General features: G+C 38.6%; 1 protein-coding gene and 1 long non-coding RNA gene across 4 annotated transcripts in view; both read right to left on the minus strand.

The window, feature by feature from the left end:
• Positions 1 to 476: 476 nt before the first annotated feature.
• On the minus strand, positions 477 to 6,092 carry LOC121070011. Of its 2 annotated transcripts, XR_005819825.1 has the most exons (4): positions 5,850 to 6,092; positions 5,331 to 5,370; positions 2,560 to 2,670; positions 477 to 1,438 (listed from the first exon to the last, which is right to left on the minus strand). It is a non-coding gene; the product is annotated as an uncharacterized LOC121070011 (long non-coding RNA). The 2 variants fall into 2 exon arrangements; XR_005819824.1 differs by lacking the exon at positions 2,560 to 2,670 and having other exon boundaries at positions 477 to 1,221.
• Positions 6,093 to 18,007: 11,915 nt separating this feature from the next.
• The window catches only part of CPE (carboxypeptidase E), a 55,246-nt gene continuing 46,578 nt past the window's right edge, over positions 18,008 to 26,675 (minus strand). For both annotated transcript variants that reach the window (XM_040555791.1, XM_040555792.1), the window contains exons 6-9: positions 24,790 to 24,929; positions 22,016 to 22,115; positions 19,653 to 19,771; positions 18,008 to 18,449 (exon numbers count right to left, since the gene is read on the minus strand). In XM_040555791.1, the coding sequence (XP_040411725.1) occupies positions 18,351 to 18,449; positions 19,653 to 19,771; positions 22,016 to 22,115; positions 24,790 to 24,929 (458 nt within the window). In that variant the 3' untranslated portion in view covers positions 18,008 to 18,350. The remainder of the gene's footprint in view (positions 18,450 to 19,652; positions 19,772 to 22,015; positions 22,116 to 24,789; positions 24,930 to 26,675) is intronic.

Below are 26,675 nucleotides of genomic sequence, written 5' to 3' on the forward strand. Positions count from 1 at the left end.
GCCACCAGAAGTCACAAAATGCAGCTTTTTAGAGAGAAATTAGGGAGTAACCTCTTTCCATCTAATTCATACATGCTACTTCACAATTTTACCAGCATTTAAGATTTTGTTTATGTTCATCATCTCCTTTACTTTTGCATTCTCTTTTCACTAAAAGAAGTAGTGTGCTGACTGTGCCTCCAGAAAGAGGTCATCTTAGCTTTAAGTGCAACATAAATGCAGCCATTGCCTAGGGGAATGGTAAAGGAATTGAACATTCAACAGAGGCGCGGCGAAATTTTCAATAATTTTAAATAATCAATATATTAAGTATTCCAATATGTTAAAGGAACTTTACACTGAAGAAAGAGAGCCACATATCTGTACACCAAATAAAAAGAAATACATTCATGGGTTTTGGTTTGGATCCCCTTTTCCCCTCCAGTGTTTAGGGCATGAATATTAAAGATTCTCAGTAATTTTTTATTGATTGGTTGGTTGGTTGGTTTTAAGACAAACCCAAATACCTAGCTCAGTTCAAGAACACAACCATTACTGTCAGGTCAGTAATAAAAAATAAAAAAACATTTTGGAACAAACTTTCAAGAAAACATTTCATTTCCCATATGATATCCTCAGGTACATTTAACAGCACTCTGATGTCGAGATACCACAGTCCTTAATGAACTCATTCACAAGGCAGGCCTACTGAGTAAGCCAAGATGTCAAGGAAAATATAAAAGCTTGAAGAAACAATTGATCAACAAAGGATTTCAGGATTTTCTTCTAAACATGTAGGTCAAATTATGGGAAATGTGTGGGCAAAAATTATTACTACTTCTCTCTTATGGGTTGGTCTCACTTGCAGGATAACAGCTATGTCACTTTTCTCCCTGTGAATTTCAGTCAGCTGCTCTGTCTTCTATACTTAAGACCATTGCAAATCACCATAGGCACTATGGGCATTTCTTACCAAATTGATCAAGATTTCCCTCAGCTACACAGTTGATCCATTTTACCCTGGAAAACAGATAATCAGAAAGGGATAAAGTCCAGTCTGAACATTGTAACTAGCCAGATGCAAGAGATTTGCACTGGGAATTATTCTTAAAACTGTTTTCATTTTCTGAAATAGAATCCCATAATTAAAGAAAAGTCCTTAAGGCGAAGGCTTTGAACGTAGAGGAAAGAAACGACGTCACCAACCAAGCCAAAGACTTGATAGGCCAGCGTAAATCCAACCTAAACAGAAAAAAAAAATACATGCTACTGCAATCATCACCACAACCTGACTATATGTCTAATTTACAACAAAGCAAAGAAAATTCACATCAGCTGTGTTATATTTCACATTGCAAACTGTAAATAGCAACAAAATGAGAACAAAATTTCAGCTGGAAATTGCAAAGCTGTGATGGGCTGAGATGCTGTAGCTGCCAGAGCCTGAGTTGATACTCCACTGCAAAAAAAAAAAAAAAAAAAAAAAAAAAAAGTATTTTAGCATTTAAGTCACTGTGACTTATTATATGCCTTTTAATTTTGATTTGTGTTGGGTAATGTGTGATCAAAGATGGACACGTGCAAGTTTTTTTTTTTTTTCCTTCGCTTCAATCTCACAGAGAATCATTCTAGAATCGAATCAGTTCATCAGTGAAGAAAAAATCATTTTTTATTTTCTCCTTGCCTTAGAAATCCACTTTGCAGCATTTGCTAGTAGAGAACTGTGAAAATTACTTATATGAATGATTTGCATCTTGAGGCTAAACCAAATACGCTGACCTTCCACTCCTTACTCAAATACATTCTTTTTATATTAAAATAACATATGGAATGTCTGCTGCATTTTTTCAGCACCTGGAACTGTGTGGTATGTTATAAAGCACAGAAATTATCTAGTATATAATACCCTGACAACATAAAACTATAACCCCAAAACAATAGAGTGAAGCAATAAGTCTGCACAGGTTGACTTGCTTTTCTTCACTCAAATGAAAACTACTCCTCACTTGCAAATAAAAGTTAATTGCATAAAAATCAGTCTCTCTAATATATTAATCCCTTGCTTTATATGCAGGTGTGAATACATTAGTCTGAGACAGACATCTTTCACCCAAGGCTGCTAACTTCGTATCTCAAAGGAATCTCTCAGAAACCAAAAGGACAAACATCTCTGTGTCAAAGTGTCAAATCAAAATGTAAATCAAACAACAGATGTTCAAAAACATTTTCTAAACAGCTGCGGTTAAAGTACATATATATATATATTTAATAAGCTTTTAAAAATACATATCGTGAACTTATTTTTAACAATATTACCTAATAAAATGTCTCAAATGCAAGATGCCACATGGTAAGTGTGGTACTAGGAATGGAGAAATTTATCCTGGGACCCCTCCAGCTATCAAAAGCACCAAAAGGATTTCATGGGGAATTTTCAACTGACTTTTATCTAAAGCCATACTACCCTGTTAGGGAAGGCATTTTCCATAAATTAATGACCTGATTCAGTTTTCACTTTTGCTTTCTGTTTCACTTTAAAAGAAAACCCTGAGGCTAGCAATACTGCAGTACAATGCAAACCTGTGCTGGTTTGTAACAGGGCTGCGTTCAAGGAAAGCTCCACTGCTGGCCTCAAATGCAAGAGCAGGTCCTTGCTAGAAAGGGGCCGAGGAAGGATGTACAGCTCAGGAGCTTTAGAAGACAAGAAAGAGGAGGTGCAGTCAGGAGAAATACACAATCGCAATTAGTCACTGGGAAAGCAGTGTTAAGCTTTTCTATAGTTTTTGTATTGCTTACATTCAGATACTCTGTTGAGAAAACAAATAATCAATTGATCTTATGATAGAGTCAAAGCACAAGCATGAGGAAATGGTAATACCAAACCCTCACAGGAGAAAATTAATCTAACTAATGCTGTTAACTCCCTGCAAGCCAAAATACAAGTTCTCAATCCTTGTGAGTATCTTCTACACAGGAGTGAGCAGGAAGGAAGGAAAAGGTAGCTAAAAAAAGCAGGTGGGTGGACAGGACGGAAATAATAAATAGCCTGTGAGAGACTGCTCTAGTGGGGAAAAATGTTGGAAGAATTAATTGGGAGAGAGTAAATGAAGACATGAGAAGAAAAAAATAAAAAGGAGGAAAGAAAAAACTTAAGCAGCTATACAGGATGTAAAAAGATACTTGACAGGACAAATTCATGAGGGACTTGTGGGATTACTGGTTGTTTCCTCAGGTTACAGCAGCTCTTCATACCTTGACACTAGAAATACTAGAGAATAACATCTGGAGCATCCTACTAATCCTTCAGTGACTGAATGAAAAATGGAATTTCACTGATTGCACAGTTAAGAAAGCTGCAAAGGGTATGAATTGAATTAAAATTTAGATTAAAAGTTCAGCATGGTGAAATACTAATTTTCTGGGTTATAATGCAAAAAACAGAACATAGTAATACCTCTGTTTTATTCTTGATGACAGCATTACCAAGAAAAGAAATAAACAGAATTTCTGCTATGAATTCAGGACAGCAGATATCCCTTAAGTTTTATTTAAATAGTATGTGGAATAAATTAAAAACAAACAAACAAACTGTAGAGGAAAAGCTTCTCGGTATGTTACAGTTTTACCAAACATTCAGATATATTAAACCTTTTTCATTCTGGCCATACTTGAATGAGGCAATCACATAAATATACGAATAAGTAGAATACATTGTATGTTAAATCAACTATTATCACAGGCTTATCTGTGCCTGGGCTAAATCCAGAAAGTCACAGCAAAGCCTGAGAAAGAGGTGGACCTGGAATACACATGCAACAAAGCTTCCTTGTGTCCCAGAAACATTACTGAGCTATTACACAGGCTTTTGCTCATCGGAAAAAGAGGAAATGAAAGGGGAACATCTGCAATGTCTAAAGTATTCTAAAGGGAATACACGGGAAGGATGTTTCAAAGCTATTTGAGCTAGTGTCAAACAGGGATAGGAGATGCAAAACCTGATTAAACCACATATTCACAGAGTTTACCATTTGAAATATGATATGACAAAAATATAAGCAGTTATGAAAAATACTGAAGGGGGAACAAGCAAGAAACAAACTCTGTGGACCTCTCCTGACCTAAACTTGTCCCGTATTTTTCCCTTGTGTTTGAATGTTTGCTCACAATAACAGTAGAGCAGTTCAGGTAAAGCTGTTACTTGAAAAGAGCTTGTGTTACCTACCTGAGAGCAGTTTTTGTTGAATTCACTAATAAGCCCTTTATGCAGGTATTACATTGCCATCTAGTGTATGTGGCATATATTGTTAAACACAGGAAACCGACACAGACATGCGTTGCAGAGCAGCTGCGTTTTCCCCTAGCTGATTTTCCTCAAAACATTTCATCTTACAGAAAGACAGATTTCCTCCATGCTACTCAGTCCCAAGAAACATATGACTTGTATTATTTAAAAAAAAAAAAAAGCACCATAAAAAAGCACTACTCCAGAAGCAGTTTTTCTACTGAATCCCATGCTGTTGTATTTAGTGGGTACATCCACTGACAGTTTTAGCTAGTTCCACTGTTCTCATGCATCAAAGTGTGCTTTAGCTTCAGCAGGCCTCCTGCTGAGAGCATGAGCCCTAACCCCTACCAGCCAGCAGCCAAGTAACACTGGGATGAAGAATGAAGAACAACGCTGATCTTTCTTGTCCCACTTCCTATAACTAATTGAACTGTTACTGAGACAGTGGCTAAGCTGCACCAGTAAGCCCCTGTACAGCAAGGAGGGACAGCCCACGTTATGCTGGTAGATGTCTGACTGCCTCATGCAGGAGCCACGGGGTGCTCCCACAGTGCCCCCCAAGCTCCGAGCTGTAGCTGGATGCACTGGCTGTGAGTACTGTGAGAGGCATGGCATGGCATGCAGGAGTTAAACACAGGAGACATTTCGGCCTAGCTGGCACCACTGAGTGCCAAGCAATGCCGCGCCATGTTTTTAAGTGCGCAGGCCTCACTCCAGTTTAAGGCTTTGGGCTGTTAAACCCAGACTTCTGAAACAAGTTTTTCCTCCAACCTGTACAGTAAAATTTAATTTTACTGTAAGTATAAAAAAAAAAAAAAGTATTTTTTAAACAGTAAAATTAAAATTAATTAGCCCTTTTGAAACACAAACAGGTCCAAATTTAGAACACAGAGGTTATCTCATAACGTACTCCATATGGCAGAAAAACAACTGTGTGCCCCAGCCACCAGGCTTACAGAGAGACCACCCTGGTATTAAACCCCCATCTACCTGTCCAGCCCTCCCTTAGCCTCTAGGTGCTTCAATGAATGCTGGAGTGAAAAAGAGAAAATGGCTTTACGCTCACCTCATCTGCCAGTTCACCTGAGAGAGAAACAGGCTCCCCACTGGAAAGAGAGAATAGGAAACAATCTTTATTATGATCAGAACAGGAAGTGGTATCCATAAACCACACTCCTGCTTTCAAAACCAGGTTTCTCAGTTGTAGAGCCAAAGAAGATCCTTTACACCCCAACATCAGTTACAAATACCACATTTTATGAGAACTTGCTATAGCTGTTCTTTTGGGAGCCTCCCCATTTTAACAAGATATCAAGAGCCTGATATTACGCATTATCAGCAGATTTTATCTTGTTTTTGCTAGACGTTGGGCAATTAATTACTGGTTCTCCTTGATAATAAATTTACTTGCTTTACTCATCATATGATCTATTGGATAGGATGAAGTAGCAAATATAACAAATGGTCTGTAGCCTTTTTTTCAGCCATTACATATGTGTCTTTGTTAGCAATACAGTCAACATTCAAAATACATCCTTTATCGAATTCAGTCTTGGTTTGTTATTGACCCACAGATATTACTTACACTGTGCCAACATGTGTGCAGCCCATAAACAGCTGAGCTAGGGAAGGAGGCTAGCAAGCTCCCTAATTCCTTTCAGTCTAAAAGAGCCAAGTTAGCAAAAAAACAACTGTTTAAGCTAACCGATGTCACTTTAAAAGAATCGCTGCAATGGCTCTGTCAGCAGATCAAAGGGACCAGTCCCTTCCAGCAGGGAGGGAGGTGAAGGACAGTTAGAGCTGATAACTCCTCTCGGTGGTACAGCTGTTGGGCATTATGCCAAGGGAAAAAGGAGCAAGAGTAAATAGAGCTCCAGGGTGATTATAATTCATTTGCTCTAAAAGTGTTTAACATTAATTCAGCAAGATACAGGTACCCTCACTTAACACTAACCATGTAAATACTCCCATTCTCTTTAATAGGACAACATCTCAGATGAAGCAAGCAAGTAGCTTGCTGAATTAAACCTTTAATGTAATAATCTACAGGCACAGAACTAGTGAGAGACTTTAGTATACCTCTTCCACCCCATCTTGTAGACTGCCTCCCTCATTCTGTCACTATGCTTAAACTTCTGCCCCCCTTAAAATGACAGATTTTCATAGACAGACACAGCATTGTCTATCTATATTAGTCAGGCATATTTTTAGCCTCTTGTCATGTGGTCAGAAAAAGCTGCCATTGCTGTAGCTAGAGCAAGGTACATCCCCCATTTACTGAAATAAAAGCACTTACAAATGATTACCTGATCATCAGCTTACCACCTGATCAGCTAATAGAATAAATGGATGTTTTCTTCAGAGATCAAGACAAGAAAAGGAGGTGATTGTTTTTATATCGACTGGGGTTATCTGCCTTGTTTTTGCTAATAGAAAAATGAGGTTTTGTTAAATAATAATAATAATTTAAAAAAAAAAAAAGCTGCTCCAAACAAAAGAGATTACATCAACTGCATCCTTTTCTAATGATTTAAAGGAGTTTTGTTTTAATCCAAAATGGAAATAGCAAAATGCTCACATTAAAATTTCAAGTAAGAACTTTGTTGAGATGCCTAATGGCATACAAATTTCAACAGCAAATTTCATCAGCCTCAATTTTTTTGTTAGACCTAGCAAATTAGCACCAGTCTTTCATTTGAACTCATCTAGCACAAGAAAGATTTTATTCTAAGAAGGTAGAGGAGGGTCAAGAAACTTCTAAATACACAGTCCTGCTAATTCCTAAGCTAGAGCAGAAGATGAAGCTTGTACCAAGAGCTCGTTGTGTGCTACTCTCAAACATTTGCAGTCAAGTATCAGTAGACTGCTGAAATCATGCAAGAGGACTCTAAAGCTGATCAGATTACAGCTTTGCCAGAAACTATTTGCAGATAATATGGTCATAAGCTATTTTTCTTATTAAAATTATGCAGAAAGACATGAACTCTAGCCATTCCTCTATGGAACTGTTTCCCAAAAGCCATTGTGTGCTGCTGAGCATAGTGGATGGCAAAGCTTCCACTGAATTTAGCTGTGAGGGAGATGTCTGGTTCCTCAGCTGGAAGAAGAGGATTTCACATTCTTGTCCTAAAAACAACATCTTCCATTTAAGCTTCTGCAGTGTTTTGCATGGTTACTATAACATTTCTTTTTTAATAAAGGAAGCAGTAAAATATTGAAGGTAAAATGATAATATAGAGAGGAAAATCTTAGTGGAATTTCCTATGGCAGCGTGAGGCTTTTATTCACAAAAGGGGCAGCTATCTGTTCAGAGCAAATCTAATAACCAGATGTGTCCAGAACTTGGTGCTTCCAAATATTTCAGGTATGTGAGGTTTGAGAACATGACACATTATGCCAAAAATGCACACAGGAGAGGAAACAGGTAATTGGGAGGGAAATGCGCAGTAGCAGCACATGCCAAACTGCCATTGCTCAGTGTGTGAAAGCTGGGAAAGGGGATCTTTGTGGTGGAAAGAAATGGGACACAAGGTCATTTTCTACTCCCAAGGATGGCATTTAAATCCAGAGTAATTCCACTGAAGTCAATGGTTTTAAACATAGAGTGGAAAATAGACTGGCTGTTATCCCTTTCTAATCACAAGGGGAGGTGCAGAATCAGTTCAGCACATCTTTACTTTAAGACTCTCATTCTCTCTAGGGACAACTGGGATCGGGGCCAAACAGGTACCTAAATACCTGGATTTGCTCACTCACAAACAGTGCTGGATTAAGGCATGTTACAGAAGACTGTCACCTCATCAGCCAAAATCTGTTTGTCCCATCTGTCTGCCAGAGGGTGCTACCCAGCAGCAGGGCTGTTTTGACTCACAATGCACAGAAATTAAAGCTGAAGACATGGGAATAATATGGTCTTTGCAGCAAGGTGTAGCACAGATGTCTAGGTCCTGTTTTAAGTTTCTATGCTTGGGTTTTCCAAATACTAGGAATCCAAGTTTTTTGTAGCATTTTTTTAGCCTTTCAAAAAGCAAGTTTTACAAATATTAAAGTCTTCAACTGGGGGAAAGAAAAGCTGTAACAGGAAGGGTTTTCACAAGTAGATTTTTATCTTTTGGTTATTTTGATCTGCAAGTTTCTAAAGGGAAAGCATTCTTTGGAAAAGTATGATTGATTTTTTTGTTTCCATTTTAGGCTTCTGAGTGCATTCCAGAAAACATTTTAAAAAAATAAAAAATAAAAAAGAAAGAGAGACAGAGCTTATGTTTAAGTATCTATTGATTCTTCAGATAAATAACCACAATGTAGTTTTCTTGTGGTTTGTTGTCCCAAATTTCTGTTTTGTTTTGTTCCTATCCCCTAGGTAGAAAGAAAAAATATTTGAATACCTAAAGTACAGATTTTACTGTACAGAGTCATACAGAAACCTCAGTCAAGCTGGGTCCTCTCTGTTTACATCCCATTCTAACTCTACAAGTGGGAGGTGATTGAGATACACTCATTGAACTGCCATGTAGATGAGAGTTGCACGATTGCACTTGACCTCTGCTGTAGTGAAGATATGGTTTCTCTGGGGGTGCTCCTGGACAGTAACACTCTTAGCTGCTTGCCTACAAAGCATGAAGCTACCCTAATGTTTCTTCTCAGCATTAAGCATGGCTCTGATTCTAAGACCACCCAGGTCTTAATCCAAGATACTAAAACAAGAAAACAGCAGCTCAAACTGTCTGGATGAACATGTTTTTCAAGTACTGAAGTTGATGTGGTATAGATTAGTGTTGGTCAAACGAAGCCTTTTCATGGTCCGTCCTCTCTAGGAGAGGAAATATACCTTGCAAGGCAAAATGAGATACAAGAAGAATACATCCATGACATCCCCAATCCTGAAGTCTGTCACCTACAGCTGACTGTAATATGCTAAGAAAAGTGCCAAGGCTTGTGCTCCCCACTGGTTTAGTGAGAGAAAAGGCTGTTAATGTATTGTTGCCAACAACAAAGGCCTCAGATAACCCTGTAAATATCTGTCTGTAAAAGACTAGGAGAAGGAAACAAGGTGAAATATTGACATTCACAAAGGAGTAAACATACATATATATGTTATGTGTCTAGAAATATATGTCTATGTATGTATGTACATAAATAAAACATTTATGACCTTAATCTTTGTTTCTCTTTTGTGGCTTTTTTTATAATATGCATAATATACACCTAAATATCCATTTAACTAAAAAAAAGTGTAAGTTGCCATGAAGTAGTTTGCTCTCATAAAAGAGGCTTAATGGTGTGAGGAACTGAGACTAAAAGGAAGCAGTAAAGGAACTAAACTGCAGGTTATGATCACACCTTTCTAGCCCTATGTTTAAAGGGAATGGCCAAGTGAAGATCTGACAGGACATTAACTATGAAAATTACTCGTTGCCTTCAACAGTTTATGTCCAAAGGCACAGAATAACGAGATTATTCATAGGAAATGATGCAGCTGTGCATCTGCGACTGTGTGGCCTTCTATCAGCATCCGCAGCTTAGTTTCACCCTTTAGATAATAAATTCCAGCATACCACGATCTATTTCACATTTACTGACTTGTAACCCAGCGCATTCTGCAGTGCACAGGCCATATCAGGATTTCAACATGCATCTCAGGGACACTGGAATGCCAAAATGAAATTGTGGAGAAAGAACAACTACAAAATCCTGACGAGGGGGTGAAACAGTGCATGGCTTTGATGTCCCACCTCTACCCCTGAAAGTAACTGGATTTGACAGGTATGGGGGCTTACTATACAAACACTTTTCTTGGATATTATGGGACCTGAATCTGCTGACATAAATATGACACCAACAAGCCAGGCTTTAATTAGTAAATTCTAGGAATACAGTAATTCAAGGAAAATGACAATGTTGTAAGTCTCAAGAAGGATAGAAAGCCCTCCTAAGCATTTTCTTTGATCTAAAAATCAAACACATTCCTGTAAGCATTTCAGCAGGTTCTGTTATAGCTTAAAATTCAGTTCAGAATCAAAGCTAAAATCTCCCTTGGCTTCATTCATAGAGCAGATAGTAAGGGAACCCACAATCAAACATGGAAAATCAATATCCAGATACATTTAATGGCATACAGATCCTGCCCTCAGAAGCCAAGGCTGAATTCTCAGAATCCGGTAATTAATGCATCCAAAAATGCCCTTAGATTGATGAAGCAGACCCTTGAAGCGAGGTATGATTGTCTGATACCTCGGGAAACAATTAAACCAGATGGGACAATCAGAAAGGGAGTATCCATGAAGAATAAAGGATTGGTTCAGCCAAGGAACACAAACTTTTCTTTTAAAGGACAATGGTCTTAGTTAAAAAAAATTTGTTTGATGAAAAAAATCTGTACCGCTACATGAACTATTGCTAAGGTGAATTAGTCCCATTAAGAAAATACTGAACATTATTTCTGCTTCTGAATTTGTCTAGTTTCAGCTGCCAACTATTTGATCTTTTTCAGTCTTTCTTTGCTAGACTGTGGGTTCATTTATGTGGTTACATTAATAAAAACTATGAAATTGGTAAAAATGTTTTTAAGTATAAGCATTATACCCTAAAATCTCAAATTTATCTTTCAATAGCCATTTTATTATTATTTTTCAGCCTATAGTTTTCAAAGGCATATAGAAAGTTTTATTATAAGTGAATTGTTTTGGTACACAAATACTTAGTACCATCTTTTAAATTTGTATTTATTGTATTTTTATTTGGGAATTCACAGTGTTTTCTATATTTATATTGGTTTCAATTTTCTCAAATTTAAAATTAATTCTTGAGGTAAATTTATTTTCAAACAGTATATGAACATATATCCATATTTAACTGCCTTGCTGAAGAAAAATTCCACTAGGTAAAAATTTCATTCATCTGTAACACTTGTTCAAATGCATTATATGTAATTATTATTGTTTTATTGTTTGGGCTTTGTATTTCTAGCATCTATTTATCTAAGGATTTTTAATATAATGTGCCAGCAACTTATGTAAACCCACAACTAATAGTACTGAATATTTTTCATGTTATTTTGAGTTTTTCTTGGCATCTTGTAATACCATCCAGTATGCTGGCAAACAAATATCCACTGACTTAACTTAGAATCTCCTCCAAATTTTCTTTTCAGTGGAAATCCCCTGCAAACTATGTCTAACTTTTGAGACATTACAAAAATGATCAGAAGATTTTGCAAATGTTTAACATCTTGCCTATTACCTCATATTTTAACAGGCATCTGATACTGACATCTGTCAGACATAGGTGGAAATAGAGAGCTGAAGGCAGAACCTGTTTTTATTTAGAGAGGAATGTTTCATGCCCTGGTATAATGAAGCTCAGAACGAGTTTCTCCTCGTTTAGCCTTCCAGTTTCCTGAAGAAGGCACAAGGAAGCATTGCCTTCAGAAGTTTCTTTTACAAAATCCCTATTAAAATACCTAATGAACAGGCTTTGTAGGTCAAAACACCGTAAAGGGTTCAGTGCTGCAGACTTCAGCAGATGGCATTAAGGCAGTCTGGTGCCATCAGACATGATGCAGGGCAGCCAGCATGCAGAGCCAGCAGCCACCATGTCATTTTGATGTAGTCACCAGCTACATTAGAGGCATATGTTACATCCTTCAAACCATTCCCTTGAGTGGTGATTGGGCCCCAAGCTTTCCAGCCTCTCTGGCAAGGTGTCTGCCTGGCCCCTCAAAGCTCCAGGGTCTGCCTGGGATTCACATGACCAACACAGGCATTTCATTTAGATGTGAATCATGAAACCAGGAGGTGGTGTTCCTTTCATGCCAAACAAAATAGGTACCTTCAGGGATTTCTGAGCAGTGCCTGCCATAGCCTGGAGATGTTGTACATTCCAGTGCTGCTCCTCTGCTCCCCCCCACACTGTTGTATGCACGCACACAGTGCACCCAAAAGGTAAACTTTGCAGCATCTGAGTCTTTTCTTTGCCAGTAAGACCTTTCTGGGCCCCAAGCTTTCATGCATGTGCAAAAGCTGTCCTTCAGACTGCCTCCCAACAGTCTTCATCACAGCAGTTAAATACCAGGACTGCAGTGAGTGCCCCTCACTTGCCACACAACAAATGCTGTGCAGCACAAGGCAGCGAGTTACATTTCCATGTGCTCCTGCTCCCAAGGCTGCTTCTGTATTTTAGACAAAGCTTCTTTAGAAGCACTTCAGCCCCTTGAATAAGGAACACAAAGCAGATCTGCTGTTACATGCATATATGAGGACAAATATCACTACCATGATAATCCTTTAAATAAATTACCTGATTCTGAAGGGGAAAGAAGATAGTATTACATTTACTGCTATGCCTTTTGTGACTGAGTTTCTGATACTGTCTCAAAAACCATGTCTCAGACCATGTTCAACCTATGGGACGCAGGAACACTTCCCATCCTCTGAGTATTCATATGCCTGCCATGCTATGGAGTCCAGGGAGTAGGCCAGATCCTTCCTCCTACACCACCAGGGAAGTCTAGCAGATGTCTTCTACCTGCTTTCCTTCTACCAGGGAAGAAACCTAAACACGCAGGCCAAAATCAAACTGCTGTGGGGTCCCCATTCTAAAGAACTAAGAATTCAGGGTGCCAGGCCATGCCATAGGAGATCTGTCTCAAGTGGAAGTGCAAGTGCAGATTTAAGATTTTTAGACACAAGAAAGCCCTGTAATCCTGTCCTGATGGGTCTTGGCACAAGCGAGCCTTGAGCTGCTCAGGCCGGGCTAGTTTTTGACACACCCAGAGAGAAAACTGGAAGCAGCCAAGGAAAGCCACATGAGCGGATATTTAGTGAGCGGAAGGGAGGCAAGTCAGACTGTAATTCTGTACTGCTCTTGGCAGCCAAGTCCTCTCTTGAATCTTGTCCATAGTCTCTGAAAATGTGTTTAATTTACCTTTTGTGCTGGAGGTGCTGGAACGTGGAAGAGGGATGTTGGTTCTGCATGTTCGGACACCAGCGCGCGCACCGCCACAGACCGCAGCACAGATGCTCCTCTGGGTTTCTGAACTGAAGTCTCACATTACTGGGCGGAATTGAGACACTGTTATATCCTATTGAAGCCATGCTGCAGGCAGGTGAGAAGTTCACCTAGCTTGATATTTTGTCTCTTTATGGCCCAGACCACATCCTTAGTGGGTGACTGTTCCAAAAGCATCCCCCTGATTTACCCTCCTGTCTTCTCCTGAGGCTTAGTGAGCTATAGGTTGCCATTAGTCCAGCTAATCGCCCTTATTTCTACTTTAGGTCATGCAATGACCCTTAACAAATTCCACAACCATATCTGCACTTTGAGAAAATTGGACTTCGTTTCTTGTTTATTATTTTGCATCTTTCTTCTGGAAAAGATGAAGAACAATTACTGTTAATGCAAAATGAGCAGCCTTGGCAACAGATAGTCGCGATTACTCAGATTCCAGGCTTGAGGGTCTGATAAAAACCCCAGTGAAGCTAATGGGAATCTTTCCAGAGTAGCTTTAGCTGAAGTCTAAAGGCATGGACATGTTGCACTCCTAGAATCCCATAGGTCCATAATCCTTTTCAGCCCTTTCCTGAAGAATGATTAGCAGAAAGGTCTACAAAATCTACTTATTTCACAATACTAAGCTGCTTCCAGTGCATTCCCAGATGTCAAATTCCCTCAACATTCCCAATGCAGGAGCCAAACTCTTCAGCTTCTATCTTTGACAATTTCCACTGTGTGCAGAGGGATGCATGATTACAAAAATCTGTGGTGGCTTAACTTAATATGAAAGTAGGACAAAGATAAAATAACAGGCAAGTATTAACCATCAATTCAGGGAAAATCTAGCACTGTGATAAATGATGCCTAATCATGGATGTGTTTAAGTCACTGATGAAATATAATGCCTCCGGCACAGAGGCAAAATATGAAGGGCAGAGGGATCAGCAAAGCAAGGCCATTTAACTCGTTTAACATAGTTCCCATTATCACTGTTAGTAAAAGTAAATGTTTGTTTCTAAATCTCTCATTTTGTACACTACCTACTCCAATACTTGCTATACTGCTCAGAACCCTAGCTCCTGAAGGCATAGGATTACATCAACTTCTCAGTTGTCATTTTCTTCTCTCCTTAAAGCAGGCTTTAAAAATGGAAACTTTAAACAAGCTCACTCAAAGCCCTCACAAGCCAGGAGAAAAACAAACCCACTGTTTTTTTTCTTAATACCATGACTTTCAGAAAATCCCCTGGGTGTTTTTGTTTTCTGGGTTTAATTATAGAAGTCAGAAATACTGGAACAGCGGCTGTGTCAGTGACCAAACTTCTGAGTCAAATTAACAAGCAGTGAATTATTCACAACAGATGTTGCTCTGCATAAACAGAAACGTAGGGAGCAATAAAAGAAAATACCTACAAGGAGATGATCAGAATGGGATGGATCACTGCAAGATTCAGGAAGCCAGAAGGCAAGGGCAGGAGTGATGTCTCTGGGTCTCCTGCTTTCAGCGCAGCTGATTAAAAGCAGCAGGAAGCAAGGCGCTCCTCCACTGGGGCAGGTCTGCTGAGAAGGCCTGGAGGCAGCTCAAGCCCTCAGAGACTGACATCAAACTGCTGCTGGTCTACGGCCTTCAGTAGCCTGAATCAAACTAAGGTCACATACGGAGACAACCAGGTTGATGGGAACTACACCTGCTTTAAGTTCTGCCTCCTCTGAACTTATCTGTCATCCTGCTCTGAACCCTCCTTCCTGTAATGAGCTATTTACCAAGTGTTCCTAACACACCTGTTAGAGTACCTCAAAGAAACTTGGTAGCAATTCTGCTTTCTTACATACCCTCTTAGTTTTAATTCACGCTTCAGATTTTGTCGTTATCAGCTCAGGGATATGACAGAACTGTGTGAACTCAGATATATCAATGTGCACATTGATATATGAAATATATTGATATAAAGTGCACAACTGGTGAAAAGGGAGATGTAATTCAGATGCAATGTTTTTATTTGACTGGCTTCATTATAATCCTGACCACCATAGTACCACAGTTTTGCAAATACCTTGCACACTGTGCTTACTCATCCTAAGAAATAATATGGAAAAAACGATGGGATTGTAAGTACCATGAAAGGGAAAGGGACTTACAAAAGTGGATGCCCTGTTCCCACTGACCCCACATAGATGCAGAGCATCTCATTCTTCTCCAGGACATTACTTGAAAACCTGCATGGGAAGAGTTGCCTAGGAAAGATGTATCATCCAAAATCAGGCTGTTCTGGCACAGGGCGAAGGGGCCATGGCTGGCTCCCACTGGGATACCAGCACTAATCCCAGTCTTGTTTCTCTGTTCAGACAACAAATTAATTGGCAAACGCACCTCACTGAGGATGTTGCTGACATACCTTACAGACATGCCCAGCCAAAAAGGTCATGTTTCAAACCTGTAAATTATTCACACATTTTACATTTTAAATAAACCTGTAGATTTATTGTACAATAGTACAGCATGTGTCTTTTTAACCAAAAGCTCAGCACCACACAACACTTTAGTCTGCCATTTAAACATACACGGTCCTACAACACAGCTCAGTTCAGCTAGGAAAGCTACATAACTCATTGAAGTCCTGGCTACACTGTTCTGAAGGATGTATACCTACAGCAAGGACAGTGGCAGTGGTTCTGGTGTTGTAACAGTTAATTACTTTAACCTGTTCTCAGCACAGTAATGGCAAGCAGCTATCTAAAGCAAAACATAGATATCATTTACGGGACACTACATTTAATTGCCAATGCACAAAACAGTAGACTAGAGGATCCCACAGATAAGGGATAGAGATGCACCATGACCTCAGTTTGATGTAATGTCTGCATTAGCTATGCCACACAACCCACCACACAGGAAGACTGGATGCAAGACAGGCATTGTACCGCATCGTAATATTGTTTGGATTGAAATTGTAAGGTTTGGAAGGGGCAGAGCAGGGTGTTCTGTACAAATATACGCTTGCCATATTACATTAGTTTACAGGTCAGAAACACTCCTGTAGCCAGTTGCCCACATGCCAGCAGTCTCTTTAGTTAATTTTCGTACTGCTTGCTTGAGTTTTACCTGGTTCAGCTGAAAATGGTATCATCACTTCAAGACACGGGTCGTGCTATGTGTTATGTGTCTTAACCTTTCAGATCATCGGGGACCACACAGCTGAACTGGTGTAACTGGGCATCCTTTATCCATGCACGTGCTTGTGCCCAGCTCGCTACAGACTCTTACCAAGACATGCAAAAGTAAGGTAAACTCTTGGTTTGCCACACAGGCTCCTCCTCACACTGGGGATTCAAAGGTCATCACTGGATGATGACGTACAGCATGTGATGTTCCCCTAAGTCTGGAATTTGACACCTAACACCTAAATGATCCACAGGTTACACAGTACATTCTTGATCAGAAAGTGTATTCGTTTTTATTGCTGTTCAATTTATCAATGTGTGGTATGCTTCTTATTGTAAAGGATAAAGTACATTTTTTATTAAAGAATATCAAATTTTCTGAAAGTATTTTCAGTAGATTTTTAAATACCCAAGGGAGGTAAATTTGGATCCCACTCCTGGACATGTGATTTTTCACTTAAGGCGGGGAGCATGATAGTGCATTGTTGGTTGGTTCTGAACAGTACTGAACTCCTACAACATCAACGAAAATAACGTGCTCATCAAAACACAGACAGTGATACTAAAGAAACAGAGGAAGGAAATCTGTATCAAACATCTGATCTTGAATTAAAACAGGCCAGCAATAGTGTCTAAGCTTTCAAACAGATGAGATGCTTAGCTGATATCAAGTGGCATACCTGCAGCAGCTTCAGAAGAATTATACTAGACATGCACCCACTACAGTTCATGTGTATTCTCTGACTCCACAAGCTTCACTCAGACAAAATACTAAAGCAAGCTAATCCAAGTGTACTAAGAAATTAAAATGGGTGGGGAGGTATCTTTTTAAATCAAAGTTGCTTTATTTGGTAAAATTTCACCACTGATAAAATTTTCAATTCTCTCCATTGCTTTTGGATTTAGATAAGACTAACCAACAGAAGAAACAAAGTTGGAAACAAAACTGTTCTTGGCTTTTGAGACTAAATGCATGTCCTCTGTAATTCTCGGTTCGTTGTCTAAACTTTGTGTAAAGCTTTGGTAGCTTTCAGTGAGCATATGAACTTCTGGCTGATTATCTAGACACCACTGATACGTTTAGAGATTGTTGAAAAAGTAGTTATCTAATTTAAATAGACATCACCTGAAATTCTATTTTTGTTGCTGTAAAACAAATATAAGCAGCATATTAACATGATACACAGACTTTTCTCCTTTGTCCATTCAAAATTTTTAATTTGGTTATTAAGTAATGAGAAATAATTAAAACCTGATCTTGAAATGTCATTAACAGCTTAAGGAATAAAGCTCTTTTATTTCCTGAATTCATTTCATGCCATCTTCAATAAAAGAACTTATGCAGATTCTTTCTGCTTATTAAAATGAAGCCAGAAGCTTATGTTTCTTATGTATTTAAATAGCCCCAACACCAGAAACATACAAAATATTATACTGTATTTTAATCCTTGTAAAACATCATTACACCACCGCACTGCTATTATAAATCTTTTCAATAACATTCATTATGGAACTCAGTAAAGAGCACCATCTACTACTATGCACTGTCAAATATTTCTGGCAGTATTGGGAATTGACTACAGCATTTTTATTTATTTATTTATTTTTAAACCAAGATTTAACCTACATATTCTGAACTTGTACATAATACACAACAGATTGTACTTCCATATAGGCTGCAGACACATTCACTCATTTTGTTCTGATTTGTATATAAGAGTAGATTTTCTATAACAATATGAAAGAAAATTAATAACTTCTGTATCTACCTAGGAGTTTAGTAGTTATTTTTATTCATATTAATCAAAAGATGACTGAAAAAACAAAGTTAATTATTGTGAAGTGCACAAAATCTAAAATATAGGGACTTTCCACAGTACGATATACTAAATCAACATATAATAGATTCAAGGCTGTAAAGCCAAAATCTTTGTTTAAAAATTTAGTGTTTCTGACATCATCTTCCACCATTCCATCAACTCTTCTTTCTCTTCTTCTTTTCTTTCAGACAACGACTCCAGTTCAAAATCAACCTGAGTAAGAGAAACAAACAAAAACTTCAGTAAGAGACAGAGAGAAAAGTGGATGTTTTGAAGAGTCATTTATTGAAAGCTGTTGTTTCACATAGCCATGAGCCTTCGGAAGGTACTTCCTATTTCAAGCTATTTAAATATGATATAAATATGGGGCTGATTTTAATATGTGCAACACTTGCATATCAGTACAATAAACTCATCTAAAACTGCACACAGATGTATAACAAAATTTCCAAAAGAAAGTAGACATCTGACCAGTCCTTGACTCGTCTAAAAACTTGTCTAAAAAAATATGGGCCAAGGAAATTAAAAATCGAATAGTAGTCAGGCACATAAATCTTCTAGCATATAATAATGTGTCTCGTCAGCATTCTGCTGTCTAACACCTAGCAGTGCAGACTCCCAGAATATCAAAACATGTATTCTATTTTATGCCATCAGGAAAATCCAGGGAGCTCTTCTGACATATGGCTCACTAGTGTAGATATAATGTACATCTTCCTGTATGATACACTCTACAGAAATAAGCACCTATTTTGATTTTTATGCGAGGAATCCACACTTGTACGGAGGATGAATTAAAAATGCTTCTGAACTCTCAAACAGAGCTAAGTCTTATTCACCATACATGCTCCATCACTATCTTTCTGAGTTGCTTTCTGAGTTCACAGAATCACAGAATCACAGAATCATCTAGGTTGGAAGAGACCTCCAAGATCACCGAGTCCAGCCTCTGACCTAACACTAACAAGTCCTGAGCTTAACATCGTTTTTAACCTATGCAGGTAGTCAGCTGACAATATAGACTACAAATACTAACTCTCAATGAAAACCTCAACATCTCTTAACTCTTTACGTCACACAATTTAGAGCTATGCTGTAGTCTTCTATTTGATCTCCTAGTCATACATCCACTAATAAAAAAAGTACAAATATTTCAGTATTATCCTTCTCTGTGTCAGCTTGCTTTAAATAAGACTGTAAGGAAATGAAATGAGTTTAAAATGAGACTACTCTCAATGGCTTACACAGCACATACTAGAAAAGCAGATTTCCAGACTGTCTTCTAAAATAGCATATATTGGTAATACTCTGAAAAATAACCTCCTGATTACACACATACCATGAAGGGGAAAAAGAGAGAGAGTTTTTCTTTTTTGCCATAATAGATGCTTAACTGACATACACGTGAACACTTACCATGACAGCAGGGCTAAAGGGCACAGCTACTTTTTTAGTTATTGCGAGATAACCTGGTGCCGAGGCTGTAAGTTTGTAATTTCCAGGCACAAGCAGTCTCCAATAATCACCATCCTTGGCTGTAGAGAATAAGAAAAAATAAAACCACATAAATATGTATAAAACTAGTTATGCAGCCAAGGAAAAGGGACTGTCTAGCTTGTCAGCATCTTTTGTGTTCCTGTCAGCCCTCTTCTTTTGGCTGGCTGAAAGAATTTTTCTGTAAGGGCTGTATAAATGTATCACTACAGACTTCCTTCTTTTCAGGTAATCAAAACAAGCATTTTAACTCTGAAGTTGTGCTGAAGCCCCCATGAAAGATTTTGCCTTCTGAGGTTGAAGGCTCTCCAGCACACTGAAGAAAAGAACAATGTGGGACAAGAGCCTTGCTTAGAAGCACTCCACCAATGCACGGCCAATTTCAAGCATCTGAGTTTGTCTGCAATGCAGAATGGTTTTTTATGTCCTTCAATATTCTGGAAATCCAAATGTAAATAAATTTTATTCTCCCCAAATTCAAACAAACAAGATTACTTTTCTCAAGTTATATTGCAGAGACATCTATAAATGCTCATTTCCTGGAATATTCCATGTGTCACCCCTGAAAGTATCAGTACCTACAGGTTTCGGTATCCAGGCAATGTCTGGGACTTTTTTTCTTCCATTTAACTGAAAAAAGAAATGAAAGCTTGATCCACTGAGGTCAAAGAAGGGCTCCTGCTGCACTGACTGTTACTGCAGACAATCTTTCTCTGCCACAGAATAAAAATGCGTAATCCTGTTCTCTGAAATGAGTCCCTACCGTTTCCACAAAGAATCTGATCCTCTGTGCACAAGGAGTGGCCAATCATCTGATTTGTCACAGGCTAATATTGCGAATGTCTGTCTCCACACAGAACTTCAGAAAGCATGACAAATTATTGTAAAGTCCAGTTAGCAGTGCTATTCAAAACACTTGTCCATGCTCGGGGAAATATTATTTAAATATCTGCAATTTGCACGGTCAAAAAATGTTAGTAGTCAGGCCAGCTGTCCTCAGACTTTTTTCTTTATGCAACAAAAGGAAAAGCAAACACTGCTACAAAGCAACGATAATGATCTGTTCTACTTCCTGGCAATGAAACAAAGATGAATTTTAAGTCATGAACAAAGGAGCAGGAGAAAGAGAAAAGAAAAAAAAAAAAAGGAAGAAAAGAAGATCTATCCTTCATTTCAAATGTGCAAAAATTTAAATAGTTATTTTCCTCAGTGTTTTGACAATATGCAACTTCCAGGCATATACAGACACAATAATATAAGGGGATTCACTACAATACCTTTCTGTACCACAGAAGTGTGAGGTATAGTATTCTATGTATCACTCACTCATACTTCAAAGTATCTCTGCAAAGCTTATTCCCTTAAAATTTATTTCCAGCCTTTATACCTTTTGCTGTCTAATATATAGTGAAAGAAGGTGGCTAATGTTTCTGTTTTGCAGAAATGCCGCCCTATTTGTAGGTGATGTGAGAAAAAACACAAATCAAAGCCAACTGAGGGTCTACCTGTCCTGTATCATTGTGTTCTGCACCTCTGTAACAGTACAGTGAGACAGATCATTGGCTAAATGATCATATTGTAAAACGCCAGTGCTTTATGCATCATCTTATTATTGTTTTTCTAATTAGTATCTTGTAAAAACAGTAACAACAACAAAATAACATTTAGTATAAGAATACATGGTCCAGAGGGAAGTCTGCAAGTTGGCACTGTGCAAACTACCTTGAACTCATTCATAGAATAAAGCACAATACCACCCAAGAGGTGACACAATTTTCTATAAACACCAACATGACATTTGTCTCTCTTAGAACTGCCCTTCTAGAAAGAAAAAATCACATAACTGTAAACAGCAGAGAGAATTGACCTGAAAATCTTTCAAGAATTTACATATGAAAAGGTATGATCACATCGTAATACAAGTTTTATACTGCAATTTAGGCTTTCAACTCAAAACAGCACTGCCAACAGAACTTTAAATTCTGGCAGAGTTGTGAAACACTACTTGCACCACAAATCAGTAGAAAAACCAAGCATGAATAACCAAGAGCCATCAGAACCAATCCATTCTGGAGATCCATTAACTCCCAACAACCGGTCTTCAGCTTGTTTGAGAGCAAGCTACTGGAGGAATATTCATGAAATCCTGCCGATAACAAGCTTCTTGAGGCACAATATGTTTTTCTAGCTTCAAAATTTTAACACCTTAAGGCATCAGCTAAATAAGATCTTAAATGGCTCTAGTTTGTGAAGCAGAGGATATAGCAGTATATTCCAGCACTCACCTGATGTAATGTCATGGCTTATCCCCTCCACAGAAATTGTAGCATTTGCTATTGGATTGCCCTGAAGATCTTTAACAAACCCCTTCACTCCTCGATGGATCTAAAATAATTAAATAAAAGCAGAAGCACATGAGAAATTATTTAACAGTTCTCAAGAAAGGGCATTTTGATTAGTAAAATATACTGATATATCTAAGGATGCATGCTACGGATCCCAGTCTACATTTCAACAACTATCAAGGATAATTATTAACAAGTATATATATATATATATATATATATATATATATATAAAATATTAATATTGATAATATATACTATAGAATTTTCTATGTATAATCATTATTAAACATCATAATGGCACAAACAGTGATGAGGTAAAAAATCAGCTGATAGTTATACTAATTTCTCTGCATTATGCAAACATTTCTCAGAAACAGGGAGCAAATCACAAATCACAAACACTAATTTGAAAGTATTTTTCATGGGGAATTAATAAATGTGCTGAAAAGTTATGAAAGACAGTCTGAAATTACTTCTTTTTTGTTTTTAAGGCTTCATCAGCTGCAAGAATTTAGGGCTAAAAATGGACACAACAGCTTAAAAATTACACATTAACAAGGTTATGCAGATACTTGGACTTGCATGAGCAATCCAGGACCTTGTGTGAGATGCCTGAGCTCTCTGCATTGAGCACCCAAAGCTCCCAGGTCTTTGAGCTGGGGTCACTTGGAGCCACAGCACTCCCCATGTGGCCTCCAAGAGAGAGGCCATGGTGGGTCATGTCCTACTTCCTTCTTGCCTCGTGGGCAGCGTTCTCCCGGCTGCAGCAGGGCATGCACTGAGCTTTTGGGATCTCCATCTTAAAACATTATCTGTTCAGTTTCTAAAAACTGAACCAGATTCCCTGCTTTCTTTGAAATCAAAGGCGTAATAGCAGTGGCCCTAATGTTTAGGGTAAGACAACCTGAGAGCAGGGACCAAAGTTTACAATCACTTCTTACTCTGCCCAGTAAACATCAGAGTTATCTAACCCATCTGTTCCCAGCATATACACAACTAAAGCACTGATTTGACTGCAGTGTGTGGGGAGACAATCCTGCCGGTATTCCTGTAGCTTGGTCTGAAAGCAGACTGAGCTCCTCAGAGACAAGCACCTTTCCACAGAGAAGCTCTCAACACAAGGCAGAATGGGAAGTTTTGAATTTGTGCAGACAGGCATCTTATTGGGAGCCTGGAAATTAAGCAGGGAAATGCTGGGGAGTTAGGGATTTGCTTTGATTCTGTGGCATTTGAAAAGATTTCTGGCTCACACGTATTTTTATTTTTTTGTTGTTTGAGATTTTGATGTTCTCCTTTAAGAAGCTCTATGATGTATTCAGCCGCTAAAATTTAGTTCACCAGATTCCTCCAGTTTACACTGTGGCAGAAGCCTGACACAGATCAGCTGAGAAAAGCAGAAAGTACATATTTGCACTGTCCTCGGCAGTCACTGGGGAGCTGGAGCATGGGGCTGAACCTCTTACCCTATAAGAGGATAAAAACAATGCCAGATAGACCATCTGAGCTTTGGGGATAACGCCAGCAGCTCCACAGGAGCAAAGGAAGTTGGCAAATTAATCTCTTACATGTTAGTAATTTTGAAAATGCAGTGACACCATAGTTTTCCATGACTCAGAAAAAATTAACCCATACACTAAGGAGCTCAACAATGTCTAGATAGCTGAGACATGGGTCCCATAATAAATTCCAGTGCAGATAAAGCTTGTTCTTCACCCTAAATACAACTTCCAAAACTGTTCAACTCAAACATTTCAAATAGTCAAATATTTCAAATTTCTGGCTAACTAAAGCATTTCTGCACAAATAAATTCTTAAAGAAATTACTGTGTTACTTGACCAGCTCTGCTAACAAAGTGTGTTTCTGATTTCACAATCCTAGGTGTGTAGCCATTAATGAAGCCAGATATATTTGCAGTCTCTAACTAATCTAAATCTGGATTACAGCCATTTGAAATTGCCACAGTGTTTGGAATCATCTTTTCAGTTCAGCCTGTTTGCATTGGCATGTAATCCTTAAAAAAAAAAAAAAAAAAACCTCACACAGAGATCTATTTCAGGAGTCTTAACTTGTAACAACCCATTAGCACAAGGTTATCTAAACTCATAACAGTGCTTTAAAATTCTAACCAGACTCTGTATCATTTTTAATTGAATCACTCATTTTAATCACAGGAAAAGCTCTACATTCAGTGTCAGCAGCTCATGTAATCAGAGAGCAGAGGAGTATCTACAAAACAGGGATTACAGATGTCCCCTGACAATATACTGAACTGCCAGGCAGTTATAGCCCAACCTCATCATCTAGGCTGCCTGTACATCCAGACTGATTCATATCCTATGTTCTGTACAAACACTTTGCTATCTGTAGAGGGCAATTCATCTCCTCTTAGTGTACACATCAGCGCTGGTGGGATGAATTATACGCTGGAGATGTGTATTTCTCTTCATTAAGAAGGCCAACATACATCATTTAAGTTATATATCTGTAACAGATGAAGTAAGGTGGGATGACTCCATACTATACAACTTTTTTTTTCCTCTCTTCTTCCACATGTTTAGAAAGATCACACAGGATTTATTTACAGAGACATGTAAGAACTATGGAGTACCAATCAGATTAATACAAGATTTAGAATTAGATATTCACACAGCACAAAGTTCAGAAGTTTCACATACAATAACTAGAGTTTTCCCATCCTCTTTTTTGTTACCTGCTCAATGTAATTAATGAGAGAGTTCTTGTTGTCCTCCCAGTAGCCCTTCAGAGTTTCTTCAGGTGGGAATTTTTCACAGCTAAGCTCCACTGTGATTTCAAAGCAGTTGCTGCTGAGGTAATTGAAATCCTGCATTCCTGCAATGCCAGAGAAGAGAGTTAGTGGTGGATTTTGCATCGTTCCAAAGTAAATAAATACCAAATATTTATGATTTTCCACAAAGAAAAAAAAAAGGCAAACATCCTATTAATTTTTTTTCCGTAGGTAGGAGTGTTTCCCACCCACTCAAAGGCTCTGTGAAAGAAATACCAGATAGCCTTCAATGCAATAAGAGAAACCTCATTATTAATGCAACTTTAATCATATGAATTTAAAAATATATATACAGTAGTATCATCTCTAGGCATAAAAACTTGGTAGGAACGACATACTCTTTTGCACTTCTGAGGCACTCATCTGGCTACATGGGAATATTGCCTATTGCAAATCTGTCAACAGAAAACCAAGACAATTTTTTAAGTGGATCAAGCAGCTGGAGTGGGAATGTGGCTGTCCCCAAGGGGGTTACAAATACATTCCTTGCAGAAGCTGATACAGATGATACTTGCCTTCCCAGTCTAGGTATCTAGCAAAATCAGTGGACTCACGAATGGGGGGCTGAAAAGAAAAAAGCTACCAAGCATTTTGAGCATTCCCATGGAGGTCACCAAAGGATTTAAAAGCAGCTACTTTGTTTAGCTTTGTGTTGCCTCATTCAAGTTAAGTATGAGACCTAATGTAGTCTCCTTACCAAAGCACTGGCGCTGTGCACAGCAATGCCCAGAGACCTGATGTCATACCCAAAAGAGAACACTGAAGGCAGCAAACAGATTGAGTCAGGTGGGAATTTGCCAACACATATGGGTGAAGAGTCTATTTTCTGCCAACCAGGCACGTCGACTCCTAACTACTGATAGGAGCAGGGACTGTTCAGACTCCCTAAAGCTTTTTATTTCTAAGCCTTTTTATATGGCTGAAAAATTAGGACAAATGGTGCTGCAGGAAGGGCCGGCTCTGATGTCCCACCACACACAATGCAAGATGGACCATTCACCAGCACACAGCAAGAGAGCAAGAGAGTCATGAGTAAAATCCTGACAGCAGTGCTGACTGCCAGGCGTATGTTCCAGACACCAGATAATGTTGTTTTTCTTGATTCTTGCCTTTCTTCTACACGAAACCATGAAGAGAAGAACTGGAAGCCAAAACGCATGATGTAATTTACTGTGATGCCAACAGCTCTTGACCATTGCTGCTCCAGTTCTCAGGAAGTTTCTCCCTCTTCCCTCCCAAAGCAAGGTGATACCAGGGACACCCTACTTCCTCAAGGACAGCAGAAATATAGTTTCAAGTTTTGTGAAAAGTGGCTGAATCCATTATTACTGCCCTATTCCTCCTTGTCATGCACATGGCATGTGTCACATGCATGCACATCACCACACTCCCAAAGCCTCTCATTTTAACAAAGGACAGCAAAACTTATTTTCCTGCACTTTAGCAGGAACCATTCTGAAGATCAGAAAGGCTTAGCAGACCTCAGATATAACTCAGATTCACACCCTTCATTGCTGCCCACAAGTATTATTTTTCTTTGCAACTGAGCAACACAAACACTCCTCTGTTGCACTGTTCTAAAGGACTACAGTTTCCCTGCATTAGTACTTATGTAAATAAGCACAGAATACAGGACAAAAAACATTTATTCAGCTTTTACAAAAGGAACTCCAACCTTTGAAAAGAAAGTGGAGTGCACGGGGGTGCTCCTGGCATCCAGGCATCAGAATTGCCTAGACTATGAATTACAAACTACAACACTAAGCTAGGACCACTTCCACACATCAGAA

The sequence above is a fragment of the Cygnus olor genome, chromosome 4 (genome assembly GCF_009769625.2).
Source record: "Cygnus olor isolate bCygOlo1 chromosome 4, bCygOlo1.pri.v2, whole genome shotgun sequence".
Taxonomy (NCBI): domain Eukaryota; kingdom Metazoa; phylum Chordata; class Aves; order Anseriformes; family Anatidae; genus Cygnus; species Cygnus olor.